We start from the raw sequence: 19,715 nt of genomic DNA, 5'->3' as shown, positions 1-19,715 counted from the left end.
GCCTCCTCTGCACTTGCTCCAACAGCTCCATGTCCTTCTTTCATTGAAGACACCAGAATTGTACGCAATACTCAAAGTGGGGTTCCATAAGAGCAGAGAGAGGGGCAGGATCACCTCCTTCAACCTGCTGGTCACAATCCTTTTGATGCGGCCCAGTACGCTGTAGAACAATACACCCTTGCTACAGCTTTAATCTCTATAACTTCATTTCAGGTTTTAGGTCATTGATGATTCAGATAAATAATACTTTTCTGAAGAGCGTAACCATTTACAAAACAGCTTAAAAAATACCTATGTAGTAAATTACATGCCTTAAAAATTACACTTCCCCCCCAGCCTTTTTTTAATATAGGGCAGCTACAGAATTTCCTTAACAATGTCCTACTATGGCTTTTTGGGAATATTATTCTTATGTTTTTCAGGAGATGATCAATATAGACTCCCAGATTGTCTTAGAACACCAAGTTTATCTCATGTGTTACTTTCTCAATTTCTAATTTTCCCATTTTATAGTGTCATTTCAGTTTTTAATATATTAGTTCTGTCACTCTAGTTTTCTCATTTGACAATTTCACTTGTTATTTTCTTATTTTTAATTATGTTTCCACTTTTTGCCATGTATTTTGCTCCAGGAATTGGGAAGCACATATAAATGTCGATCTATATATACTAAGTGCTCTTCAGGGGAAGTTTCATGACTTTATCTAACAGCAGTGGAATCCTGGAATACATTCTGAAATATATTGACAGATTATCTCATTACCATATGATCAGTAAATTATCCCACTTACTTAAAATACAGGGAGAGTAGAAGACAAGGAAAATCAGCCCTTCGTAAGGACAGCTTGTTACTCTTTCAGAATGAGGACCCAGTTTCAGCCTTCTAGCTGCCTGCTAACAGCAATCTGCTCTTACAACAGGCTTCACAGCTGAAACAAAAGGCATTCCTTGTAGACAAGGCACAAGAAAGATGAATGCTGCTGTAACTTCATTATTTCATTCTAGCTTGTAAAGGTTGTGTGTTTTTTTATTGGAAGAGTCATGTTCTGAGTCACAACAAATACAATTACAGCCTTAAGTCAACATCAGCCACCAAATTCAGAAAGGTACCAGGACAATCAGTTTATGCTGTCTTTAAAATAAAAAATAAAAAATAAAAAATCAAGACTGACAGTACTCTGCTTGTGACTTCTGATTAGGATAATTTTAATACTACAGTACCTTTTGTTGAAACACAGGAAGACCAGTTTACTAGGACAGCACATACAAAAAAATAAGAATTTTCTCAAAAATCAAATTACTCTTTGTAATACAAATGCACATAATGCATAACTGACAACACTTTCAGCTGCCTTCTGAAAGTTGTTTTCAAGGAAGGTTGACCAGTTCCTTCTCTCAGGCTTCGAAAACTAAGATGGAAGATGCACATCACCTCATTCACTAAATATTTCAGATTACAAAAGATAATTCCATGCCTTCATCCTCACGTAAAAAGGGCATTCTCCCTGCCTAATCAAAGTGGCCTTTTTCAGTACTATCTGGAATGACAAAGAATATCAAAGACAGTAGCAGAAGACATACAGAATCTACTATCAGCTCATGGTTTGAACCCTTTAAGTGTCACTGGAGTTCCAGTGACAAGCATCCCAGTAGATAACAAGAGAAACATCTTGTATCACCAGGATCTGACTATATATCATGGTAGGCCCTGCCTCCCTCTCTCTTTCCAGGAGTTGAGGCAACTGCAGAAATAAAAAGGAACATCAACAGAGCTACACAGTATCCCATGCAAATGGCTGTAATACATCCGAACTGGATAGGATTTCCTTTCTTCTTTTTAAAGACAAAAGGAGCTCAGGCTTCACAGAAAAACACAATGCAAGAATAATGAGGAAGCTCTAGAGTCAGGTATTGAACAGTCTTAATGCTCCTTGTTTTCTAAGTAGGAAGCACGGTATAACCTGTTGTGCCAAGAATTAGGAAGCCCAAAACAATTATTCTCCTCTTCTAGCTCCCAATTCCATTTCCTAGGTGCCTGACTGCACGCAGCAGAAAACACACATTTGCTGCTGCTTTGAAAGCAGAAAGAGCCTGTTATAAGAGTTTATCTGAACAAAGGCTGAACTGAACCCACATGCCTCTGGAGCACAGTATCACATACCGGCTGCAAAAAATTAGTGGAACTTCAGAGAAAATACCTGAAGATTGCTTAAAATGGAAGGCATCAGGTAATCTTAACATATGAATCACTGACTCTCAAGAGCAACTTTTCAATTATTTTAACATCTTTTCTACTTTTCATTTTAAAATCCTGAAATTCCACCTTGAGGAACCAAACTGGCTCTTTCTTATTTTCAAAGCTTAATCCTTAAGGTTTGTAATTTAACCCAAGTGATACAGTCCAGTAGAAGATGCCTGTCATGGTTTGACTCCAGCTGGCAATCAAACACCATGCAGCTGCTCATTCACACACCCCCACCCCCTGGGGTGGGATGGGGAGGAGAATCAGAAGAATGTAAAACCCACAGGTTGAGATAAGAACAGTTTAATAATTGGAATGCTGTAAAATATTATAGAAATAGCAACAACAATAGGGAACAAAAAAGAGAGAGAAGGAGGAATAAAATTCAGGAAACCCAAATGACACACAACACAACTGCTCACCACCCAGACGGGTGTCCAACCCATCCCTGAGCAGCTAAAAGCCCCTCACCACCAAATCCCCTCCAGTTTCTACACTGAACATGACATTCTATGGTATGGAATACTCCTTTGGCTAGTACGGGTCACCTGTCCTGCTGTGCTACTTTCCAGCTACTCGTGCCCCTCCTCACTGGCAGAGCTTGAGAGACTGAAATGTCCTTGACTTAGAGTAAGTACTACTTAGCAACAACTAAAACACCAGTGTGTTATCAACATTATTCTCACACTAAATCCAAAACACAGCACTGCACCAGCTACTAGGAAGAAAATTAACTCCATCCCAGCCAAAAACAGGACAATGCCATTGACTTACACCTGGACCCGTTCACAGGGAAAAGAAAATGGACATCAGCTTTCCAAATGTTTCTGCTTAATAGCTTATTTATGAACTCAAAAGCTTTTGAAGCTCAAGTTTCTCATTGCCAAGGCTGAATCTACATTGTGGGTTGTAACAACAAATATTATAAAAATCCAAAGACAGAACTTCTCATTGAACTATGTTCCCATTAGCACAAAGGAGCAATTGTGAAATATCTCTTGATGAAGCAGCACAAAAAACACAGCCCCAGAGGTATCTTCCAACAGCAGTGACTGCTGCATGCAGTTGCTTTAAGGTATTTTACTCAGCATCACCTGTCCAAAATTATCACTAGCTTCAGTTCTGCCAATTCTCTGCAGTCGTATACATGAATGTTTCCGAAGCAGGTAGCTTCCGTATAGTAGAAGTTGCCTTTTCTAGTCCTTCACTGCTTCATGTATCCTTATAGTCTTTTCTATAGGAAAACCTTGACATCCATTCCTCTTCCTAGAAAAATTAAATTCAACTAAATGTGCCACATCAGTCATGACCACCTACCTGGAGCAAGTAAGACTTGATTCAATCAGCAGGAACTTCGTTGGATGAAAGTGAAAGAGCCCAATATGACACTTATGGGCTCTGTTGTTTTTACAGCAAATAAAAATACACCTTCTTCTCTTTGCTTTTATACTACCCATCTTTGATATGGAAATCATTCAAGCAAGAGGCATAAATATATCTCAAAGAGGAATATGCTACTTCATAATACCAAATACAGTGACTATATAAATACCTTACCGGTTTACAGCACCAGAACAAGGAACACCACCATAACGAGATCATGACTACAGCATAACACTGAGCAAAACACTGCCTGAAGGCAAAAAACAACCCAAGCCCACACTTGGGTAACTAATATTTAATTAATATAGTTGCTACATCCATCATGTTTTCTTTGACACCACAGTTAATTTATCAGAGATACTTAGCTTGCATGCTGGTAATGGAAAATAGCACCTCTTGGCCAAACTATTATCTTTTTTAAGCAAAGGCATCTTTGCTTTCAAAATTCTGGACTAAGTTTGAGGTTCAGGCATCTTTTAATACAGGAATTTGCACATAAAATTACCGCAGTTGAGAAATCCTTTACTCTGCTTTGATTCCATCATTACAGTCATCAATACCTCTTTGAATAATCCCTAAGTGTTTTCAAGCACTTTTTCCAATGCACAGTAAGGTCACTGGCTAACCAACCAATTTAGAGGTATCCTTTGATAAACAAAACTCCTAGAGAGAGCTGACAAACAGAATTCTAACTATGTCTCTAGCCTCATATATGTAAACATCAAGATCACTTCTAACACAGTGATACAGAAGTCAAAAGCACTGCCAGCCCACAGAAGACATACAGTAAGCATATTCCAAAACTGAAGAGCTATTCCACAAAGCAGGTGCCATGCATGCCAGAAAACGGTCATTAAGCCTGTGTCTGACTAGTCCTATTGTCACTAATATGCAACATTACTACATTGAAATGCACAGAAATACCCTGTGCAGGATAATATTGGGCTTCAGCTACTAGAGTAGGAACTTTAATAGGAACGAGTCATAAATTTCTCATTAAACCCTACATGTCAGTTAGCAACTGACTAATATACAGTGTCCCACTACAGAATAAACAGAAACACAGATATTAATGTGTCAGTGACAGATGAGTCAAAATCCACTGAAATAATTTTCCTTCTCCCTGCCTCCAAATCCAGGTTTAGCTTAAATTTCGGACACCCTTGCGTACTTCAAAGTAATTTTTCCCCTTCCCACCCTGATGAATCACAGAATGGTCTGGTTGGAAGGGGCATGAAGGATCATCAAAAGATCATCTAGTTCCAACCCTCTGCCACAGGCAGAGACACCTTCCACTAGAGCAGGTTGCTCCAAGCTCCATCCAACCTGGCCTTGAGCACTGCCAGGGATGGCGCAGCCACAACTTCCCTGGGCAACCTGTTCCAGTGCCTCACCACCCTCACAGTAAAGAATTTCTTCCTCATGTCTAAACTAAATCTACACTCTTTCTGTTTAAAACCATTACCCCCTTAACACTACACTCCCTGATAAAGAGTCGCTCTCCATCTTTCCTGTAGGTCCCCTTAAGGTATTGAAAGGCTGCTATTAAGGCCTCTCCAGAGCCTTTTCTTCTCCAGGCTTTTTAAAAATGGAGATTATGTTTCCCCTTGTCCAGTCAGTAGGAACTTCACCAGTCTCCCACTTTTCTAATATGATCAACAGTGACAAGACCACAACATTTAGGCAGTCAGAATTTGTTTTCAAAAGTTTGGATTTGAAACAAATACTTTCTAATCAAGTTTTGCTACAGCACACTTAAGGTGATCAAACTAAGCCGTTCATTTGTGATGTTATTTTAAGACAATTTCTTTGGGCAGTTAAGTTGCACACTAATTAAAAAACCCTATGGACATGTTCATCTTCAAACTGCAAAGAACAACAGCAAGGGCATCAAGATTTGTGCTCTTAATGTTCTGGTTTTCCAGGCTTCCCAATTTGCCACACAAAACCTAGCTAATGGAAAACTTAAGACAATTTTAAGACAAATCACAGAAATACCTAATTTGTACCTAGAAGTTTTACATGTCTTTTTTTTCATCTTGCTCATCATGGTTTCTCTCAAGACAGAACACAGAAATACCTAGCGCATTCCTAAAGCAAGATCTACTTAGAAATAGTGGTACCACTTTTCTGCAAAATGACAGCACTATCCAGAAGCAAGAAACCCAAGTTTCTGTCACCTAAATCCTAAGTTTTTGAAATATGTATAACCAACTCTGGTGAACTTTCAATCACAAGACAAACCCCTCCACCTGAAGATAATTTGCCTTCCAGGAAGGAAATTGGGATTCTGTATGATATAAAAAGAACTTGACTAATGTGTGCAAGAAGTCCACTGACTTCCAGGTTCAAACCTTTTCTGTCATATATGAATGACTGGAGAATGTTACTCAAACACCTTAAACACTAGGTCTGAGACTTGTTTTTTTCTGTGCCTTCTCTTCATACCCATGAAACTGGCATGCAAGGCTAGCCTTCGCAAAAGAGTGTTAGAAATGTTCCCTTACAAGTCACTTATGACACTATCGCTATGTGTACCTGACAAATGGCAATTTGAATCTCTTCCTACTAAAGATAGAAATTAGGGTGACTTTCATTTCCTGCATAGGTGAGACCGTACTAAGGCAGCAGAATTCCCAAAAAGCAATATACATTTCACTTCAAAAGCAGCATATAGGAAGGGCACAAGTCTTTAATGTCAGGTCTCAGATAAATCTTGGAATAAACATCTCCCCAAAGGCAAGTCCCCTGCCAATCACCTGATCCACAGCAGCTGCAGCGTGCAGTGGCACTCACAGGTCCTCAGCCCACTACAGAACCCAGCAAGTGCTCTGGACTTGCTTTTGCAGCCCCAGATAAAGGCAGCAAGTACCAGGTCTCTGGGAGGTGCAGGCAGAAGCACAGAAAGGACAAAGTGTCCTGTTGTAAGGCTAAACAGTACATAACCTAGCATGGCCCTTTTCACAGAGCTCTACTGTTGAGCTGGGCACCACTGCTACATTACATAAGGAAAACTGAAGTGTTAAGAACATCAGAGCTTCAGAAGGTGACCCTTGACTGTAGATTACAAACTGGACAGAGAATGTTTTGCAATCCGAACTGAAATATACACTCCAGCATGTTAGTGTTCTCCCATTCTATAATATCAGCAACATATTAAACATACATAACTCCCCATCTCACACTGGCTATTGCAAAATGCATTCTAAAAATGCAGGCACAGTTACTTGGTCTCATATTTCAGCTGAGATACTAAAAGTCAGGCACTGTGGCACCTAGATTATGCACTGGAACCAAATCCTACATTATAACTAAGCTCTCATTAGAGAGAGAGGGGAAAAAAAAAAACAAAAAAAAAAAAAACAAAGCTTGCAAGTTCTTTTCAGTCAAGTTGACAATCAAAACTAGAGACAAATCACATGCTTAGTTTCAACAAAAGCATTAGTAGGAGGCAGATGCTGACTGGACTGATAGTTTCCATTTGTTTATTTAAGTCATGCACCATTACCAGCATTGCTCATTTGGCTCCCATTCTGCCCCTGACTGCATTGTTTTAAGGCTTATCAGCAATTCTACCTCTGTATTATTGGCCATTTTTTTTTAACTTACGTCTATAATTGCACATAAAGAACCTGGAGGGAGGGAAGAGTTAAGACCTTGATTCCAAGGTCTGCCAAAATCATTAATAATCCCGCAAAAAACAACTGTCCTTAGGGACACAATTTTAACCCCAAGAAATACAAGCAGCATAATTTTAAGACTTCACTAATAATGGACTACTAAAACTTAAAAGCTGCAGGATCTGCAAAGCCTTTATTCAGCAGTTCTACAGTAACAGGGTTAACCTTATTCTACCTCCTGACCCACCCCTATCCCAGCTGTATTTGGGAAAGCAACCAGTACAATTCCCACTCAAACCTGCACAGTTTGATAAAGGAAGCAATTTGTGAGAGATTTATCAAGCAAACATTCAGCATCTTGGACTCCATATCCTTCCCAGTCCACTGCAAGCTACTGGTTCCTTTGCTGCTCTTTTAGAAGAGAAATTGCTCTTCCACTGCAGTGACCATCTTGCCTGCTGCCTACTGGTGCTTCCAGCCTATCAGCACCCCCAGAAGAGAGAATAAGCAAGCTACACATCACCCTATGCACTGACACAGTTACTGTTTTACAGGGCTAGTCCACTCTAAAACTAGAAATCTGGAGTAAGTGGAGCAAATAGAACAGACTTCATTTCACTAGTTTATTTCTGTAACTTGTGTCCACACCACAGAGAGTAACTGCTGATGGCAAAGGGAGGAGGTGCGATGGGGAGGGGGGTAGGGATCCGACACAAATACAAGTAACACACTTCCAAAGAGCAGATGAGTCCAAAGTAGTTACTCTGGTTTTGATCTTCATATGCAAAGGAACACTAACCCAGTAGCTCTTTAAGTTTTCTTCAGTTGCATCAATAGAACAGGTTTTTGCCAGAACAACTCAGTTTGAGCTGAACAAAAAACAATCTGTTTTTACTGTATAATGCACGTGAAATTTTTTTGCTAGATGTATGTAGAATACAAAACCATCAACAGAACTACTCACATGCAGACTGCAGTAAAGAGACTTGCAGCTCAAACTCACAGAGCACTTCACAGGAGGCAACAGAGCACATCCTATTCCCACTAGCTATTCCCATTTTAGTATCATCTCAAGGCAGCTATTAACAAGAAAATCATGCCTGGGACATAGCTGCTCCCAGCTCCACAGTTATTACTAGAGGTGCAACGGAAGGCATTAGGTTTTCTTCTTCACAAATTACTTTCTATTTAGAAACTAGTTATGCCTATACCTGAAGCTTTGGAATCTAAAGCACTGTGGCAATGCAAACTTCACAAATTACAACATGCTTCCAGTATCAGCACAAAGACTACAGTGTCTCAGGGAAAGGTACAATTGCAGTTATGCAGCATCACTATTTAGCAAATTTGATTAAAACAGTTATGCAAAGATGCATCTCGATTGCTATCTGCTCTAAATATGGAGCATACTGGAAACTATAGTCTCCACTGGCCACTTGAGGTATTAAAAAAAGCAGATGGCAACAGTATCCTGCTTTATGCAAATCGATGGGAACCCTCAGATTCCTGGCAAATAGCCTGAGCTCCCAAAGTCTGAAGGTTTCCCAGAGGAAAAAAAAAAAAATAAAAATGACCAAACCAGTTTTGGACAGGTAATAATATACTCTAGTGTAGTACGAGGTCTAACAGAAAAATCCAGAATTAGTTAAAGCAGAATTATAATCTAAATTAGGACATTAGTAATTAGGTCAAGCTAATAGCAAAAACCATCATGCAAATGTTATGAAGAGGCCAGAGAGGCTCCAGGGGCTGTGGAAGAGACTGGAATGGCAGAAATTTAGCTAACTGCAATTAGTGATTATGAAGAAAAAGTTTCTTCCAGATTGACCCATTTAAAATAAATAGAAGTTCTTTAAAAAGATATGCATAAATTTAATGCATGCAAGACTGAATTTGGTAGAAAAGATTCTTAAAGGGCTTTATACACAGAAGCAGCAAAGGTAGTGAACAGCTATTTCGCATCCAATGACTAAACTGTAAAGCGTATTTAATGTGTGGTACAGATTAAAGCTTCCTCCTTAAGGTTTATAGAGAACTTCATGACCACATAAAGACAGAAGCTATAAATGCTTTAAGTTACCAACTTATCTAGTAAAAATGAAACCCAAAAGTCAAAAGTCAAAAGACCATGCCAAGTGGGATATAGTTCAGAATGACTACAGCTTTCCCAATAGGTAGAAAAACAAATATATGGATAGTGAAAGAAATCACACATAAATGTCATTTTTATCTTTCATTTTATCTATCATTTATCTTTCTTTCATCTTAACACCAAAAAAATTGTATTTGATGATTTTTCAGAAGACTGGGACTTCTCAGCGAGCTTCAGCATCTAAATGCTGTAATAAACGAACACTGCCTTAAAGAACTAAGCAAATACCTCCGATTTTCCTCAACCTCTAGTATTCATCCAATACAGCCACTTCCAAAAAAACTTCTCTTTACTCACACTCCTCTTGAATCTGCACACTTCGGTTCATCCCTCGAATAATCTCTTCCAACAGACATGAATAGCTATCTATTTTTATCTCACTCGGCAATGTCCAGCCTTTGTAGCAACCTTGACATGCCATCCACCTATTTCTCCTAATTTCATTTTATGACATGCCATCCACCTATTTATCCTAATTTCATTTTATCCCCTAATTCACAAATGCTCTTCCTGAGCCAGTCCATATGGCCACTACATTACAGTGCTATCTCCACTACCGGGTCAGGCCAATGGTCCGTCTCACCCAGTATTGTCTGACAGAGGTGACACAAAATACTACTGAGAGAGCACAAAGCAACCACAATAGATACCTGACTCCCTCTTCTTTGTTACAGGACACCAACTAGAAAAATTTGTCATTGACCTGATCAATTCCCCTCTAACAGAGAATTCCAAAGCATGCTGTGAACACATTTGAAACAGGTTTACTGGTAGAATGGACTGCTAATTAAAAACTGTCTATCAAATATTGCATTACTAAGATACTGTATATGGAAATGCTTAGTTCAGCCTTGCTTTTTTTATATTTATTTTAGGTTTGTGCAGAGCTACTAATGGCAGTATAGGATGCCAACACTCCTGGAAAACACAGAATGCGTGTCATTCACAGGCTTTCACAGGCACTTAAAACTTCGCATTTGTCATGAGAAGCTATAAAAATTTGACCAGTTAGAGGAAGAGTGAGAAAAACCTGAACATTTTCCTGTGGTCTTAAGGTTTTGCCCTCAATATATTGTCATCCTAAGCTGTGTCTTAAATTGCAGTCACAGATGCGAGCTGATACCACAGCCAAGTTAAATCAGCTCCTCTTCAGATTCTAGACATTTTCTTCTAAATTGTCAGCGTGCCTAACTCAAGACTGCCATTACCACCTCACTTGCTACATTCCATGACTTTCTCAGCTGACAACAAAGTTTCCCTAAATTCCTCCACTTACTAGGCAGGATGGTATTTCCATTAACTACAAAGTTGCATCAACACCTAAGAAAACCCCACTACACATCACTTCAATGCTAAGTGTATTCAGAACTACTCATAATACAAGACAGAGGTCTGTAATTCTTAAGTGGAGGGTGACTCCCATTACTCAAGGATTTTGAGCTAGGTAAAGTCTGACTAAATGAGGCTGAGAGACATCTTTCACCAGCTAAATATACCAAAATCATCTTTTACTGTTACCAGATCCCAAATTATGGGTCCATGAAGATGACTTGGAATCAAGGAGCCTAAATCAATTCATTAAACTGGGCAAAAACATCTCATTGCGAAAGGGCCAGAAAAAAAAGTAAGTTTGCATCTATTTTTGAAAAAGATCATTGAGACTTGGAAGCATTTTGCTGAATTCCATTCATTCACCAAGAGTAAAACCATGCATGCACACGAAGACAACTGACTGTCCAAGTTACTGTCATTTTAAGAAAACCTACAAGTTTGACCCAGCTAAAGCCACAGCCTTCCCTTATCACTGTAAACGGGCAGACATGACTGAACTAGGTCACAGTAGCCAAAGGTGTACTTACTGGGAACATACTAGGGAAGACTGCCTATATTAAGAAATACACAATATTTAGTGATGTTCTAGAAAGCATTTGGTTACTTTTGCTTGTCAACAATGTTGATAAAGTTTATATAGAAAATAAATCCTAGCATTTTCTAAAAACCACACTGTGAGGTGTCTTCATTGTTATGAAGACATCTACAGTGCATTTCTACTACTGTAATATGTTTAATTCTATTACCATTAGCCTCAGGGGGTTTCTGTATGAAGTACATGCAAAAAAGTGAACAAAGATGAAAAAGGGGGAATTTCTACTTCACAACATCCATTGTAGCAATATTTCAGTAGCCAAATTAGAAACCTGTTTTAGCAGCCGGTGATGCTATTAGCTTTCAATATGAATAATGATAAAGAGTTTATAGTGCAGAAACCATAGCAATGGAGACATGACAAAAAGAGCGGAGGACATATAAGCAGAAGGCAAACAAGTGGCAGTCCTGACATTTATCTCAGATTTCTTCTATAAAACAAGCCAAGTGCGCTGGAGGAAGAAGATTACTTACAAGGAAAAACAAAGAAAGTAAACAGTAAGAATTTTAAAAAGTTACACTGATTTTTGTTTGTGATTTTAGAAAATCTGGCAGAAGTGGGAAAGGTGACAAATGAAGCTTATAAAGTAATTTTAGTCTCTGCTCCTTAGATCCTGTTATTTCTCCTCCAAAGGTGATAAAAGTCTAAGATTTATTTCTCATTTGCACTTTGTCACTAGGTAACCCTTGCCGAGGACCTCATAATCCATGAGCAGAATCAGAAGCAACAGCACATTCTCCTCACCAGAGAGAAAGCATTAAAAAAAAAAAAAGTCTCTGCAACACAGACTGAGGAAAAAGCCCAAACAAAAAAAAAAGCCCAAATAACTGAATGATATTACAGCCACTAGAACAATTAGAAGTGCTAAAGCTTTTTCAAATAAAATTGGCTTAGAGCAAGGCCTGGCATTTCTTTAGAGAAGCGCAGAAAGTCTAGACTACCTGTTGCCTCTATACACTAGTTGACGTGAGACCTGAGTAAATTCTGGCACAAAGTGCCCAAACTGAATGATACCACCACCACAAAGACAATAGCTGTACAGTCATCTGCTTGAAGCATAGGAGAATTTTGCCAGAATATCCATTTCCCACCAGAAGCCTAATAAAGCAGCACAGATAACCACTGTACATACAACATTCATTATGAACTCTCACTTGCCAGTGAGAGCCCTTTACCTACTGACAGACAAGGCTATCCAGTGACCTAAGTTTTATATATAAACAAGAAATTTACAATAACTTGGTAACAAGACAACACTGACATATGATGCAAGACAAGCTTGTTTAGAACGGAGTAGAGCAGAAGCTCCATCCAGAATTTTAATCCAGCAAGGATTTTCTCCTGCATTTACAATGCAGATTGCATAGCCTTCAGTAACAGAATTTATTCTCTACACCTGGAAACTTCAGATCCTAAAAATCTCAACATAACCAGCATAGTACTGTAACTAACTTATAAATGTATGTTTTAAAGTTCTGCCACTTGCCAAATAATTTCTACTACTCTATCTGAAAGTTTCTTCATTAGCTGGAGACCAACTTGTTTTTTTGTTGTACCGTGAAAAAAAGCATAGCTGTCTTTAAGTTAGTAACAGATCTCACTCTAAATAATTAATTTTTCCATTCTATCATCTTCTACCAGGAGTTTTTTTTTAATAAACTAAGAGGGGCAGGGAGGAGGGAACAGATATGAGGTAATGAACAAGAACAGACCTGATTTGTACACAAAGGAAATTCAAGGAGTTACTGCTGCCCAAAGTCAATTCCAAGTATAATTCACAATGCATGAGCAATATATACCAATATTATAACTTACTGTCAGAAAAGTAACAAAACAGATTAATACTTGAACAGGAATGTGCTTGTAAAGTTTTTGACAGAATAATACACTTCATTAAAGTTAGTATTTTCCTCTTCAATTTTAAGAAGTGCTGAAATACACAAAAACTTACCTAACATGGGCCTGAAAACTAGGTTGTCAGAGAATACCGATCAAAACAAAGCAGATCAATTTGAATATTTCTAAGAGCAGAATTTCCAAAGACAACAAATGAGACAAAACCCAAGGTTTTGGTGCATGCTACAAAGGAGCTCACTAAGCACTCTGTTATACCGGTGGACAGAAAAAATTTTATAGGTGCTTCTCAGATCCAAGATTCAACACTGCTGGACTGAATAAGTTATTTACTCAAGTAATCAGAACTACAGAACCTGAAATTCTTTAATAAGAACCTGAAAATCTTTAATAAGCAGCAAGTCAATTACTTTGCGCTTCATTTTTTGACCTTCTGAGACTTTCACATACAGATCATGGCCGTCTCTTAAATACTTAAAGACGAGGAACATCAGGACAGCACTTCTTTTGACTCTCCATCACACAGAGAAATTCACTATCAACTCCATCTTGTACAAGCTTGAAAAGCATAATTAAGAGCAACACATTTGCTCAAGAAATAAAGATTTAGGTCAGCTAACCTCCCTTTTTAAAAGATAAACTCTGCAGTTTGAAGGTGGCTATGCTATGAAGAACAGGTATGTAAAAACACCTTTTGACACAGATTTGCCAAGCCCTATTTCCACTCTGGTCTAAACACATCTCACCTTAGTGATCAAAAAATCCCCCAAATACTGTACATTTCCTCCTTTCAACGTACAAGAAGAAAGCTGGCTGATTTCTGCTAACACTGCTGAGGCAGTGCACTTATGAGTCACTCGAGTGAAACCCAACAGGAGGGGATATGTTGGGCCTAACCCCATTTTCACACCCCCAACTGAACCCGTACACATGAGTAAACTCATTCTGAAAGCTACTGGGAAACAATGTACCAGAAAAGCCATAGCCAAGATCACTTCATCACATAAAAGGTAAATCTTCTCTGCATACATGCACAGAAAAGCACACCGTTGCTGATCAACACTTTGCATGCCTAACCTGTCATCTGTGTGATTTCAGAGGTATTAGCAAAATGAAGAGGTCACAGCTAATGACTGAGTGGAGACAGAAATCAATGACAGATAGATCAGTATTGCTTTGTAGTAAGGCCAGATATCCCAGAAAGCTATATTAAAAAGTCAGCTTAAAAAATTTTACAAAAAAAAAAAAAAAAAAGATAAAAATACACTTTCTGGAACAAAAACAATTTTTTGGCTGGTTTGATTTTAAGCATCCCAGTTTTATTAAAACCACAAAACCACATAACATCAAGATACATTCTCTTTCCAAATTAAGTCACTCATAGTTGGTATGTTTTCCCAGCATTCAAGAGAAACCAAGGGACCAACTTTCTTTGATATTGATCAAAAATTTTGATATTGTTCTCACATAATCCAGGTAAAGTATCCCTATTACCAAATTATTTGTTGTTTCACGATTGCTATTAACTGCCTACTTCTGCTGTGATCAAAATAATGAAGTGCTGGACATGAACTTTAGACTCCCACATCTTAGGTAGGTGTGCTGGAACAGTCGGGGAGTCTTCTCAAAGAGGTCAGGGATATTACTTCATTTGCAGAAAAAGTGAAAACAGTTTCAAAAACTTCCAGGGCCAGAAAGTCTCTTCTACTTTTATTTGGGAAATTAAGATCCAGGAGAATGTAGTCCACAGGTCAAGTCCTCCAGATCTCTTAAATCTAAACCCAAGGACTCTACGTAACAAGCTGAATTTTTGTTCATCTCTTACCCAAGATGGAGCAGAAAGGGAATTCCAGAATCAAGGAGCTTTCACATTTTTAATTACTCTGCTGAACCTCCTTCCACTGCTGCCATAAAACACCCCTCCAGTACACTACTCAAAAGACCATGCTAGAAATAAAGTAAAACTTGACATGCTCATGAACAATTTCCCCTCACACAAGTGTCCTAAATTGTAAACTGTTTACCAGAATCTCCTTTTGAACCTCAGGTCCAAGTATCTGAGGGGTTTGTCAAGGACAATTGTCAAGTGGACTCTAAGTAACCTAAATCACTTCCTCATACTTGAAGCATTCAGGAAACCTCTGATCTGCACTTCATTTTTACCATTACTGCAGCCCCTCTGCACTGAGACTTTTACCCATACTATTTAGAGAATTACTTTCTGCTAATATGAAAATATTCAAAAATACTTACCATAGCCCAAGAAGATAACATCAAAAGCATTAAACAGACACAGCATGCAAATATTTAGTGACCAATGAAAGTTGCACATAGCAAAGACTACTACTAACAAAATAGCTGAAATGCAAACAGTGATTAAAAAATGGTATGCCTTTTGTGTGAACTTTCCCTGTTACCAAGCTTTACACTATTGCATGCTCTCACTTCCTGGTTTGTCAGGAACCACACGGTTTTAAAGTCAAAGGTGCTCACTAAAAGGAAGAAAGAGGAACCATGAGTATTTTTAGAGATGTTTTCAGATCTCTGATAATAGCAGAGTTCCTTTAGAAACTTTTCTTTGTGAACAGTTTATCTCCTAATGTTCGGTGTCCCACAGCAAGCAAACATCAACTAGCCTAATTGCTTTAAGTGTGGCCCAAGAAGCTCAACAGTATATATTATGCTTGCAACTTCAACAGTAAAAGTTGTATCCTCATTTTTCAGTGAGATCTAGTCATAAAGTATTAAATATATCCATACAGTATTAAAAAACAGCGCCTAATTCATTAATTAAAAAGGACACTGAAATCACATTCTACTCTTCCCAACAAGCAGAGTAAGAAAAGCATTTGCATGAACTGCTCCCCGACACCCCCACTCCCTGTACACAGAACATGAAAGTTCTACCTACTTCCAAAGCAAACAGGAAGCTGAAAAGGAAGCAAACAATTCATGGGAAAAGTAACATGTATTTGTTTATTTTGATGACAGCTTGAGTTACTAAATCAATATTTAGCTTTCTTGTTCAGTACACCTGTTGAATGTTTAAACATAACAATAAGCTTCTCAGTTGCATATAAAGCAACAATTTTTCTGAGGTAGACTAAGGAGGATGCTGTTTAGAGCTGTTTCAAGTTTAAATGCATATATAGAGGTCCAGATGCTTTATTTTCAGCATTTGTCATCCATAAGTAAAGAGAACCTAGCTGAAATCTAGTGTGGTGAAAGTAAACATGTAAAAATATATTGACAGGAAAAAAAACATCATAAAAGCACAGGATTCTTTTGTGCATGTAAGGTGTTCTTCTCTCTCCCTCCCCAAAACAGCAATCAACTTACCAGGTTAAACACAGTTTCGACCAAATCTCTGTTGGACACTTCACCAACTTCCACCAGTCCTGTCAGCACTGCAAATTTCATCTTGATACCTCGGATGGGGACTCCTGGATTCAAAGGCTGCAGCGAACTTGCTCCTTCAGTAGCATTTCCTTCTTTCCCCGCTCCTCCTCCACTACCACCTCCTCCTCCTCCATCATCACCTGTTGGCTGAACAACTTGTTTGTCTTCACTCGCCATGGCTAGCTCCCTTCAGGTTACGACTTGAAGCGCCAGCGGCACACGCTCGCCGCTCCGGGAAGAAGGGGCCACTCGGGCTCCCGGGAATGCAACCGGCGGCCCGTTCTTCCTCTTCAGCTCCGGCTCCTGCGGAACTCACGTCCGGCGGGGGGGGGGGGGGGGGGGGGCAGGCAGGCAGGCAGGAACGGAGGGAGGACGCGCCCTCGGACTCCCGGCTCTCTCCCTCAGCAGGAGGCGTCTGTCCACAGCTCTGTGCCCTCACGCAGGTATTTACAGCCCTGAAGGACAAGCTGAGATATTGTTCAGCTCGCGGCGAGCCCGGCGCTCCCCTCTCTCCCGGGGGTCCCGCCCCCGGCCATCAGCTCCGTCCCCTGCCCCGCACCGAGCAGGCGGCAGCGGCGGCCGCCTCAGGAGCTCACGCCTGTCCCCGCAGCCCCGCCGCACGCTGAGAGCCGCGCGCCAAGCGCGGCCGTGAGGGGCTTAATTTTCATTAATTTTTGCAAAGGAGCACGTTCCTCCTTCCCGCCAGGCTCCCTGTCTGCCGCCTGCACAGCTCCCGCTCCCCTACCGTCGCCACCTCCCCGGCTGCGAGCCCGGACAGGTGCAGCGACCCCGCCGCCCAGCAACTTCGCACTCACCGCTTGCCGCCCGGCGCCGCCGCGGTGGGGGCGCGGGCTGCCCTGACGCCTGGCTCTGGGGCCGGGAGGTGGCTGCTCTGCTCTGCCCCGCTCGTCGGCTGCGGAGAGGGGGCTCCGCCACACCGGCCGCCCCTCTCTCCGGAAGGCGCCTGAAGTTCCAGCAGCAGCCACCGCTTCACGCCAGAGTCTCAATTAGCCCCATCTCTTCCTGCCGACGCTGCCGCTCTCTGCCGCCATGACAGCGCTGAGCCCCCGGAGCGCCGCCGGCCGAGGAGCCGTGCGCCTGCGCGGCCGGGCGCGGGCGGGGCGGGCTGCCGGTGCGCGGGGCAGGCGCCGCTCGCTCGCGCACGCACAGGTGCGCCCAGGTGAGAGGGGCGAGGGCGGTAACTTCGTCCTGCGCCTCGCGACCTGCCTCAGCCGCGGTGCCACCTCAGGGGCTGCTCACCTGTGGAGACCCCGAACTCTATGGGGCTGCTGCAGCGCCGTGTGAAGGCCAGGGCTCCTCAGGCAATTCTTTCTTTGGGGGTTGGGTAGTTGGGTTGTTTGGTTTTGGTGGGGTTTTTTGTGAGTTTCGGGGGCTTTATGTATTTTGTTTTGGTTTTAATAAAAGAAACCATACGCGAGCGGCAGAACCGGCGTAGAAAAACTAGTTGCGCGCTCCACGTTCGCGCCTCCGAACAGGAGGGAAACCGTAGGTGGTCGGCACGGCAGTAACACCTTTGCAGGGGGAGTGCAGGTTTAAAGGCTCCAGCTCCCTCGCCTCAGGGAGGGAGTCGGGAGGCTAGGGCACTCTCCCATCCCCGTTAGTAGCGATCCTGAGGTGGCTGGTGAGCGGCTTCCCCACCCTAACCTCTGGCCTGGGCGTCCTTCCTCCCTGGTAACCGCTGTTTGGGGAGCGAATATAGGTCATACGAGACGCCGCCCATATTTGACGAACTGAGGTAAAAGGAGTGCCAGAGGAGGGAGGAAAACTTGCCCTCTTCCTTTATAGTTAAAAGCCTTTGAAGGTATCGCTGGTTGTTTCGGGTTGGCGTCGGAGGCACCTCGGTTTGCTGAAGGGCTTGCCACCGACGAGGCGTTCCGCGAGCCGCACCCCCTGGGCTGGCCGCTGGCGGTTGCCTGGAGGGGCTTTCCCAAAGCAGCTCCGTTTCCCGGTAGCCGGGCGGGAAGAGGAGCTCTTGCCAACGCTCGGCGGGACCGGCCCATTGGAGCCGCCGGGGCGCTGCTGCCACAGGAGGGGCTGGGCCCAAAGCGCCCAGCCGCTCCAGCGAAGGTGGAGGCAGTGTTAAAACCAGTGCACTCACCCCCGCCGGGTACAAGTCCCAAAGTGGGCGGTGTGGTCCCGGGCGGGCGGGAGCGCGGCTTGCGCTCCCCTCCCCGCCGCTCGGCCGGGCTCCCGCGGTATCTCCTGGGCTCTGCATTAAGTCATAGTATTTTGAACATACTATCCTATGATTTTAGTGTTGATATACTTGAATTTCTAGAGAAGGTTCTGCACAGTGTTTTCCAACTACCTGCTTAGTTTGAAATTCTTTTTCAAGTGAACATCACAAATATTAAAAATTAATCATTCACCTAAACAGTTATGAAAACATGTTAGATTTAATCACCTTTCAGTATTATTCAACCTATGTAGGTCTAGGTGGCACATTTTTTCAGAGAAATATTATTCACATCATCTGATCATTAAAAGAACTAACAAATGTTGCAATTATGGTGAACACTAGCAAAGGTATATCTAAATATAAGGCTGTATTGAGTTTGCGTGGTAAGGTTTGTGGCCAGGGGCTACACTGGTGGCTTTTGTGGGAAGCTGCCAGAAGCTTCCCCCATATCGAATAGAGCCAATGCTAGCTGGCTCCAAGACAGACCCAGTGCTGGCCAAGGCCAAGCCCATTAGCAACGGTGCTAGTGCCTCTAGGATAATGTATATAAGGCGGCGAAAAAGCTGCTGTGCAGGAGCAGACAGAGAGAGGAGTGAGAACATGCGCGAGCAACAGCTCTGCAGACACCGAGGTCAATGAGGAAGGAAGGGAGAAGGTGCTCCAGGTGCCAGAGCAGATTCCTCTGCAGCCCGTGGTGCAGACAATGGTAAGGCAGGCTGTGACCCTGCAGTCCATGGAAGTCCATGGTGGAGCAGATAGATATCCACCTGCAGCCCCTAGAGGACCCCACGCCAGAGCAGGGGGATGCCCGAAGGAGGCTGTGACCCTGTGGGAAGCCCTTGTGGAAGCAGGCAAACTGCAGCCTGCTAGTTCTCCTGAACGGTGCCCTGTGGGAGGGATCCCACGCTGGAGCAGGGGAAGAGCGCAAGGAATCCTCC

General features: G+C 41.9%; 1 protein-coding gene across 3 annotated transcripts in view; it reads right to left on the bottom strand.

Annotated features, from left to right (window-relative positions):
- LRBA (LPS responsive beige-like anchor protein) overlaps nucleotides 1–17,843 on the bottom strand; it is a 401,187-nt gene extending 383,344 nt beyond the window's left edge. For 2 of the 3 annotated variants that reach the window (XM_062602814.1, XM_062602816.1), the window contains exons 1-2: nucleotides 17,393–17,842; nucleotides 16,518–17,032 (exon numbers count right to left, since the gene is read on the bottom strand). In XM_062602814.1, coding sequence (XP_062458798.1) covers nucleotides 16,518–16,754 — 237 coding nt within the window. In that variant the 5' untranslated portion in view covers nucleotides 16,755–17,032; nucleotides 17,393–17,842. Of the gene's footprint in view, nucleotides 1–16,517; nucleotides 17,033–17,392 lie in introns of all 3 variants that reach the window. The other variant, XM_062602815.1, reaches the window with a different exon arrangement.
- Between the last annotated feature and the right edge of the window lie 1,872 nt (nucleotides 17,844–19,715).

The sequence above is a fragment of the Pezoporus occidentalis genome, unplaced genomic scaffold, assembly GCF_034315485.1.
Source record: "Pezoporus occidentalis ecotype Australia unplaced genomic scaffold, CSIRO_AGI_Poc_V1 ctg79, whole genome shotgun sequence".
NCBI classification, from domain to species: Eukaryota; Metazoa; Chordata; class Aves; order Psittaciformes; family Psittacidae; genus Pezoporus; species Pezoporus occidentalis.
Note: the sequence above shows the minus strand (reverse complement) of the source record. Positions and strands in the feature narration are given on the sequence as shown.